Here is a 9,456-nt window from a genome sequence, read left to right on the forward strand (position 1 = left end):
CCCAGTGGGGACCCCACCTGATCCAGGACACCCTTCAGGGCAAACAGCCGGCCCCACCCATGAACCAGGCCTCTATCCTATATAGTAAAAGGGTAATAATGCCTCCGGCACCGGATCAGCGGAGCTGCGAGGCCTCCCAGCACCGGGATCAGCGTGACAGGGAGCAGCGCCCAAACTCCCTGATCGCCCTGCGGCTCTGTGTGTGACAGGGGGCGGGGCCACAACCTCCCTATCTGCCCTGCTCTGTTCGTGACAAGGGAAGGCGCCCCAACCCCCTGATCAGCCCTGCTCTGTGTGTGACAGGGTGCAGCGCCCCAACCCCCTGATGGGCCCTGCTCTGTGCATGACAGGGGGCAACGCCCCAACCCCCTGATTGGCCCTGCTCTGTGCGTGACAAGGGTGGCGCCGCAACTTCCCTATCGACCCTGCCTTGAGTGTGACAGAGGGCGGTGCCCCAACCCCCCAATCGGCTCTACCCTGAGCTTGACTAGGGGTGGCACTGCAACCTCCCAATCCGCCCTGCTCTGTGCATGACAGGGGGCGGCACCCCAACTCCCCAATCGGCCCTGCTCTGAGCCCCACCAGGGGCTGCACCTAGGGATTGGGCCTGCCTTCTGCCACCCGGGAGCAGGCCTAAGCCAGCAGGTCATTATCTTCTGAGGGGTCCCAGACTGCGAGAGGGCACAGGATGGGCTTAGGGACCCCCTTCCCCACCCCCGAGTGCACAAATTTTTGTGCACCGGGCCTCTAGTTTTATATAATCCTTGTTGCTTATCTTAAAACCTCTCAGTTCCTTCTCCTATCCTATCCCCAACTCTAGGCAGGTATTAGGATAATACTCACATGTCTGTAAAACACTCTGAGATCCTTGGCTAGAAGGCAGCTCTGTGTAGAAGCAAAAGTATTTTGTTTTAGTGTTTGTCCATTGACCCATGAAGCAATTGTCTGGGATTGGGAACACACAAAATATTTACCTTGTTTAGCTTTTTTTCTTTTATAGTTAATTACAATGAGTACCACTGATAAGAGTAGGAGTGCCAAGAAAACCAACGGGATCAACACCATCAGTATAAGCTCTAGCTGAGTATCCTCCTCACCAATGATGGTATAATTCTCATATTCTGTGGTTGCTATTTCTGTGGTCAGTGCAGCAATTGTACTTATAACAGGAGTATCTTCATCTGTAGGTTCCGCTTTCTGGGTGACATCTGTTGACTCACCTTCTGACTCTTCTGCTGCCTCAGAAGAAGGCAGTTCTGACTCTGTGAGAACACACACACAAAATTGAGATCGCCATGGAGACAAAGCTAGTAAGTTATGTTTTCAATGATTTTTTAAAAAATTTTTTCTACATGCATCCAGTGGTAAACTTGATTTCCTGAATTGGGCCTTCCAGTTCAGAGTGACACAGAGTTTTGAAGTAACATAAATGGAGCTCAAGCTGGGAGTACATTGAACATGGAATCAGAGTCCAGATAAACCTCCCACAAATGCAGGCAGTTTAGCCTTGACCGATACTTTAGACACATTTCATCAAAGGCATTAAAAACCTTTGCCCTGTCATGGGTGATATTCCAAGACACCTCCTATAGCAGTGATGGCGAACCTCTTGAGCTCGGCATGTCAGCATTTTGAAAAATCCTAACTTAACTCTGGTGCCGTGTCACATATAGAAAATTTTTGATATTTGCAACCATAGTAAATCAAAGATTTATATTTTTGATATTTATTTTATATATTTAAGTGCCATTTAACAAAGAAAAATCAACCAAAAAAATGAGTTCGCGTGTCACCTCTGATACGTGTGTCATAGGTTCACCATCACTGTCCTATAGGGTATCATATTTTAATAACATTTCTGAATAAATCAAAGCCCACATGTACTGTAGGTACTTGCCACATAACACTGAAAGGTAGGTACTTGCCACATAACACTTTTAATAAAAGGTTACCTATCAATGGAAAAGAATTTTTTGAAATTGCGGCCACTGCTTCGATTTCAGCGTCAGGGCTCACATGCTGCAGAGAAACGTGTCTGCCTCTGAGATTATCTGACAGAAATCCTCCTGGATTCTAAATAAAAATACAATGTGTACTTTCTTTGTAAAGTGAAATTCTCAAGGGGAATTTAGAGACTAAAGAAATGGTACCAATATTTAAATTTATTTAGTAAAATGAACTTCCCCTATATAGAAACTCTAAGCAAGTTAATTCTGTTTGAACGTCAGATTGTGTTGGAAAACCATCCTGCGTTTCATTACAGCACAGGAAAGGACTATTACTTGGAAGCTCTTTCCTCGCCTGCCTATGTGGTGGTCATGGGTAGGTGGGCTAAAGGTTTTCACCCTGTCATGTTACAATGTTGCCTATCATTCAGATGGGGCCCGTTGAGGAAAATAGAATGTGAGTTTAGGCTACAGAACATGTATCGAATGAGTTAATTTTTGTGAAAGCTCTTTCTAAGGTGTTATGAAAATGGAAAAGTTGGCTGTTTTCTTTTTTTTTCTTTTTTTCTTTTTTTTCTCTTTTTTTTTCCTTTTTTTTTCTTTTTTTCTCCTTTTTTTTTTCAACTCAGTCTTAAAATTATTTCTTCAAAGAAAGGCTGTTTTAAACTATGCCCTGTTACTACAGGCTAGACCAGTGCTCCATAGAATGACCTAGCTCCGTGATCGGCAAACTGCGGCTTGGCAAACCGCAGCTCGCAAGCCACATGCGGTTCTTTGGCCCCTTCAGTGTGGCTCTTCCACAAAATACCACGTGCGGGCGTGCACGTACAGTGCGATTGAAACTTCGTGGCCCATGCGCAGAAGTCGGTATTTTGTGGAAGAGCCGGTATTTTGTGGAAGAGCCACACTCAAGGGGCCAAAGAGCCGCATGTGGCTCGCGAGCCGCGGTTTGCCGAGCTGCAGTTTGCCGACAGCAGAGGCAATCCAGTACCTTGTCTAGATGCATAACTGTTTGACAACAGATTCCTCCGACTTGATTTATAAAACCTTTGTTTGATCCCAGTCTAATTATTTTGGTTATCTAATCTAATAATAGACAAACAGGGTAATTGACTGTACCTTCACTACGCCTCCCATTGGCTAATCAGCAAGATATGCAAATTAACCAACAAAGATGGCGGTTAATTTGCATACGCGGCTCAGGCCGGAGCAGCGAAGGCGCTGAAGGTGGCTCTGGCCGGAGCGAAGGCCTGGGTGCCGGGTGCCGGAGGAAAACCGATGCTGGCAGCCAGGGGAAGGGAAGGCCTATTGCACGAATCTTTTCGTGCAACAGGCCTCTAGTATATATATAAACATTTCCGTTTTCCCCAAGACCAGGGAATCCACTTGATAATCACATGAGTGATCAATGCAATGACAAACTGCAGGATATAACTAACTGGTATTCCTCACCTGAATGTACCAAAAGCAGGATTAAAAAAAATCTACCATTTATTGACCTCTGCCTTCTGGATTAAGTGACTTTGTTCTATATTTATGTCTTTGAAATAAAGTAAGTCAATACTATATTCACTCAAGCTTTGATATCTCACATATCATCCTGGGTCAGGAAAAGATATTTGTCTACCAGGGCAATGTCCTCATTAATCTCATTCGCTTGCAGGACTGCTAGAACCAAACTGCATTCTTTACTGAAAATCCAGGCCACTGAAGACCTGACCAAGGGGGTGGGGGCTATGGGGGAGGGGTACATACACAAGTGGAGTTGGTGGTACTGACCCTTTTCCTTGAGGTCAGTGCTTATGGATCTTTCTCAAACACCCAGATTTCCCTTTTATTTCTTTTGCTGTCTTCTGCTGCTACCATCCCAATCTAACCTTTGTAAAGAACTTACTAAGAGCCCAGCCCTGTGCTCTGCCTTTTAACTGGATGAATTCGTTTTGTTCTCACCACTTTTTCAGATAGAAACTGGGGCAAAGAGGTTACAGGACTTGCCCATGATCACAGAGCTATCATGGAGGAGTGAGGGTGTGAACCTAGGAGGGCTGATCGATGAACCTGGCTGGAATGTAATGATTACAAGTCACGAAGTGGTGAACAAGAGAGGGGACCTCCTTTTCTTGCCCATCCGTTTCTAAGGAGGTGGCTGCCTGGCTTACAGGGCAAGGGAGAGGAAGGGTTCCCAGAAGCCTCGGCTTTGCCAGAGCTCTCGCTAGGCTTCTCAGCCCAGACCCCTGTGAACAAAGCTGCCCAGATGCAGGGTCTTCCCAGTGCCTCTCCAAGGAAGGCCAGCAAGTTCCCAGTGGAACACCCAGCACGCTCAGTCACCACTTGACCCGTGGCCCCAGAAGAAATGAAAATAGGAAAATAAATAGGCTAGCAGGGAAAATGAGGGCTTTCTGATGATAGGAAATGAAGCAGAATCGGAAAGAAGGGCAGCAGCTGGTCCTGGGTTGTGTACATTTATTTTTCAGCATGGGAGACAATGCTGGTCACTGGTGGCCATTAGTGGCCTTTTTGAGTGAAAGGGGCCAGAACTTCTCTCTACAATATCCCTCTCACATGTATGTTTTCCATGTTAAACGTCATTTACTCAATAAGATTCTCTAGTGGCTGAATAAATGAGAATCAAGTCTCTCTCTCTTCTTTACTCTGCAAGCCTTCATCTCCAGACTCTCCTATGACGACCTTCCTCACCGCTCTCCCTGCCCAAACCCTCCACAATAGCCTCAAAGTAATAAACAACAGCCACTGGCATTTATCGAGTGCTTAGTATGTGCTAGGCACTAGGATAAACATGTTCTAATTTAATCTTCACAACTTTCTTGTTCACATTTTTAAAAATATATTTTTATTAATTTCAGAGAGGAAGGGGGGGGAGAGAGAGAGAAACATCAGTGATGAGAGAGAATCATTGATTGGCTGCCTTCTGCACATCCTCTACTGGGGATTGAGCCTGCAACCCGGGTATGTGCCCTTGATCGGAATTGAACCCGGGATCCTTCAGTCCGCAGGGCCAGCGCTCTATCCACTGAGCCAAACCAGCTAGGGCTCTTGTTCACATTTTATAGTGTGAAGAAACTGAGTCTTGAATGTCTCGGGCTGGAGTATAACACGGTCATTTATGCTGTAAGTCCCACTGATACGTAGGTCTTGACTCTGCAATCCCTCGAGCATAGGTGCCCAGTGACAGTGAGGGGCTTAGTCATTGCTCTTCACTTAGTAATTGTGGGAATTTGGACAAATTATTTAATCCTTAATGATAATGTCCTAATCTGTGCAACAGGAGTGATCCCCAAGGTCCCATCTATCTCCACATCTTTATGTTGATTCTAAAGCCTCGATCTTGTTTTTCATTAGAATTTTTGAATAGGTGCTGTACACATGGTACTAAGCTCAGCAAGGAAATTTCACTACCACCCTTTCCCCAGTTTATTACCTTCCCCAGAGATAACCACTGTTTCTGCTGCCTTCCCAAGAAACTCTGTGCCTATACAAGTATCGTTTCTTGTTTTATTAACACAAATGGTAGCTAAAGAAGTTAAATCTTGTTCTGCCTCTTGTTTATTTCACTTAAAATTTGACTCAAAGATTCTTCCATGTCTGCATATAGAAAGCTGTCTTCTGTTACTTGGAAGTATCATAACGTATTCCTATTAATAGAGATTTAGGTAATTTCTTTGTATTTTTAATGATGCTACAACAAACAGCCCTGTACACCCTCCAGTTTACACATTTGCAAGTATTTTCTGCAGTGTATCTCAAGAGTGGGGGCCCCAGAGAAGAGGGTGTTGGATGTAGTGGGAAGGGAAACAGCACCAAACTACTCTTGGTGGTCTGCTCTCACAACTTCTCCAAGACCACTCTAGCTCAGTCGTCATACAAGAGAACGGGCAGAGATGAAGTCAGGAAAAGGCTGGGTAAGCAGGGAGTCTATGATGGGAAAGAGGGAGAAGTTGTAAACATTGGGGATCAGCCCCGAGAATTTGTGCCAGAAGCATCAAATGTCCTCAAAGGGGAACAGGAAAACCAGGTGGGCCATAGAATCAAATCAGTAATCAGGAGGACAAAGGTGAGAGGAAGAAAAGCAGAGGTGGACAAAATCAAGGTGGAAACAAGAGAGGAGGCAAAGTCACATGAGTAGGGATGGGAGTGGAGCTGGCAGAGGGCAGCTGGGGGACTTTTTCCAAAGCATTACAAGTTCCTCCCATGGCCTGTGGGCTAACAGCAACTCTTAACCCAATGGACACGGGACCCTCTGACACTGTGCGGACTAAGACACCAGGGACCCAGTCTTTACCAAGAAACACTTGCTAAGACCCATTATAGTCAACAGTGACTTCCTGCAGGAGCCATCCTATGCTTGGATAGAAGTGACATGTACAACCTTAGGAGCCCAACACCACTGTTGAGGAACCCAGAACTCTCTTTTAGGTAATGAGTTGCAGGATGAACCCTGCAGAAGGTGTAGAGCAATTCCTGTATTGTGTGAGGACTTCCTGGGCATCTCCATGGCATCGTGGAGAAAAGGATTTGGATTCAGAAGAGGAGGCTTGACTCTGTAGGGGGCAAGATGTTAACGGGAAGAGATTAACCAAAGAACGTACATGCATATATGCATAACCCAGGGATTCAGAGAACAGTACAGTAGGGTGTTGGGTAGATGAGGAACAATGGAGGGGTAAAAAGGGACATCTGTAATACTTTCAACAATAAAGATAAATGAAGAAGGAGGAGGAGGAGGAGGAGGAGGAGGAGGCGGGGGGGAGGAGTGTGGCTTGAGACGGTGCTGCCCTCTCTAGCTGTGGGGCCCGGGAAGAGCCCCTCACTTCTCCAGCCCTTCCTTTCCTAAAGGCCAAGAAAGGAGGCCTGCTGCTCTGCCTATCCCAAGGTATTTGAATGAAGAGCAAATGTGAAAATGCTGTATAACCCACAAGGTACCACACACATGCCAGGTGTCCATACATTTGCTATTTCCTCTGTCCTCCACCCATTTCTTTCCCCATCTATAGACCTATCTGTTTCTCTGTTTGTTTCCCAGGAGACTAATCTGCCTGATGTAACTTCTTCATTTTACTGTTGTATCTTATCTAAATTTGAACATATTTCAGAGTAAAAGGGGTGGGGCTGGGGAGTAAAAACAGAAGAAGCTGCAGTAGATAAAGATGAAGAGGATCACATGTGAGAATGAAGAGAGAGGCATCTGCAAGCAAAAGTACAGAAAAGAAGAAAAAGCAAGGACAGTGTATTAAGAGCAAATGGGCTGTGAGACAGTCAGCTGGTGTGGCTGTGTACCCTATGTGAGACCTGCCTGTGGAATCATTGGTGGGGGGAGGGGGGGGCAGGAGCGGGAGTGGGGGCTCAAGGAGGCAGGTTGGCCCTAGCTCTCTCTTCCTTGCAGGTGGCCCGTCATGGCTGTCTCAAATGACCCAACGCAAGCTCTCCCAGGAATTCTCCCTCCCACCATTTCTCTTTCTCTGCTCAGATAATGGAGCATTATGAAGAGATCATGGGAGTGGTCATGTGAATGATGAAACTAAGCTGAAGTATTTCACTTACTTTTAATCCAGATAATAAGCTGCACCTTGTATAGAGTCAGTTACAAATGATTATGGACAATATCCATGCAAACAATCTGGGACTCCTATTTCACACATCTGGTGAGGACCCTGGGGGAATCCTTGTAAGTGGGGAAAATGGGGGTGAGGGGAGCCTGGCAGCTCTAGCAGCAGAGCGGGCACGTGGCCACCTTTATCACTGCTCTCGGCATCATCACTAAGAGGAAATGACTGCTTCTCAGTGAAGCAAATGACTCACTTCCCTTTTTTTGAAAGTGGAGGACCCTCCTTGTTGTTGGGCCACTGGGACACCTTCCTGCACGGACCCCAGATGACACTGTCTCTGAAGTGCTCTGTCTTTTCTCTGGTTCACTTGGTCTCAAAACAGTATTAACTTATTGCTTAGTGTCTGAAATCATCACTCATGTACCATACCTGCTTATTGTCTGTCTCCTCCACTGTTTCACACTACATCTATCACAACGCCTGGAACCTGTCTGCTGTGTAGTGGCCATTCATAAACAATTGTTTAGAAAATGTAAAATAGGCCACATTAGCCTGAGGTAAAAAGTCACACCTCTCACCTTGTTATCAAGAGTCTAACATCCACTTGGCCAATGTGGCTCAGTGGTTGAGCATCGAGGTCACAGTTTAATTCCTGATCAGGACACATGCCTGGGCTGCAGGCTCAATCCCAGTGTGGGCCGTGCAGGAGACAGCTGATCAATGATTCTCTCTCATCATTGATGGTTCTCTCTCTCTTTCCCTTCCTCTCTGAAATCAATAAAAATATATTTAAAAAACAAAGGAGTCTGACACCCTCCTCCATCTATCAACCCCCTTCCAGGAAAACACACAGGGTATTCTTTATCATAAAGAGAAATAGGAATCAAAGGTGGTTTTCTCTCAAAAAACTACCTGAATTTTTTAAAGACACTGGGGTATGAGAGGAATTATTTAAAGCAAAGTTGTGAATCCCTAGTGATGAAACTTCATGTTTCTATTTTTTAGTTTTGTTTATTTATGTTTTGGGCAGGGGATTTAGTGTTCCCCATGGCTTCCACGTGTAGAGGCCAAGGGACTTGGTTCTGGATGCTCAATGTGGAGAGAGTGTAGTTTTCACTGGAAGCTCGGTTGTACTGTGTAGTTGACAGTTTTTAATTAAGTGAAAACATTTGCTTGATATGCTTTTCCTGACATACTCACTTGAAGAAGACAGCGTCAGAATAAACAGCTGGTTTAACAGATGCTAGGCAAAAGCATGCAGGGAACGTTAATGGCAGATTTTACATATTGAAGGGTAGTTTAGGTAGAGCAATGCCGACGTTTTGTACACCCTTTCATGTCAGCCGTCGGCAGTGAAAATGCCTTATATTGAAAGACTGTTAAAAAAATATTTATTTTGCTTATTTTGAGGAGGGTCATCTGGTAAGATGCTTTCATGCAGTCATCTGCTCTGGGAATCGGCTTGTGAAGCCAAATTGTATTTTTACCTCATTGCCTTAAGAAATACACACCCGCATTTGCAATTTATTATCAGACTAGATCGTGCGCAGGTACGGTCCCTAGGCCTAGCCTGCGATCAGGGCCATCTTCCCCAGCTGCCGGCAGCCGGCTCTGCTCCCCACAGCCACCCACCCGGTTCCCCACTCGCCATCCAGCGATGGGAGCCTGATGGCTGTGGAGGGACTGAGAGGTCAGTCATTCCCGCCCACTCGCCAGCCCCACCCCTGCCACCTGTCACCCTCTGTGTGTGGGGCGACTGGCAGGGCGGGGGCCTTGGCCTGGTGCCACCCGCATCCCCTGCCACCCACCCCGGTTCCCCGTTCACAATTGGTGTGTTCAGAGCCTGTTGGCCGTGGGAGGACCGAGAACACCTCATAGTGACTCGTCCAGCGGTCCTTCTACCGTTATGGTCGCTGGGCTTTTATTATATAGGATTAAAACACACT

At 46.1% G+C, this 9,456-nt stretch overlaps 1 protein-coding gene across 3 annotated transcripts in view; it reads right to left on the bottom strand.

The window, feature by feature from the left end:
* TMEM154 (transmembrane protein 154) overlaps window positions 1-9,456 on the bottom strand; it is a 46,100-nt gene that overhangs the window by 28,123 nt on the left and 8,521 nt on the right. For all 3 annotated transcript variants that reach the window (XM_023755145.1, XM_014455956.2, XM_014455960.2), the window contains exons 2-3: window positions 975-1,262; window positions 844-885 (exon numbers count right to left, since the gene is read on the bottom strand). In XM_023755145.1, coding sequence (XP_023610913.1) covers window positions 844-885; window positions 975-1,262 — 330 coding nt within the window. The remainder of the gene's footprint in view (window positions 1-843; window positions 886-974; window positions 1,263-9,456) is intronic.

Source organism: Myotis lucifugus, unplaced genomic scaffold (genome assembly GCF_000147115.1).
Source record: "Myotis lucifugus unplaced genomic scaffold, Myoluc2.0 scaffold_1, whole genome shotgun sequence".
Lineage (NCBI taxonomy): Eukaryota > Metazoa > Chordata > Mammalia > Chiroptera > Vespertilionidae > Myotis > Myotis lucifugus.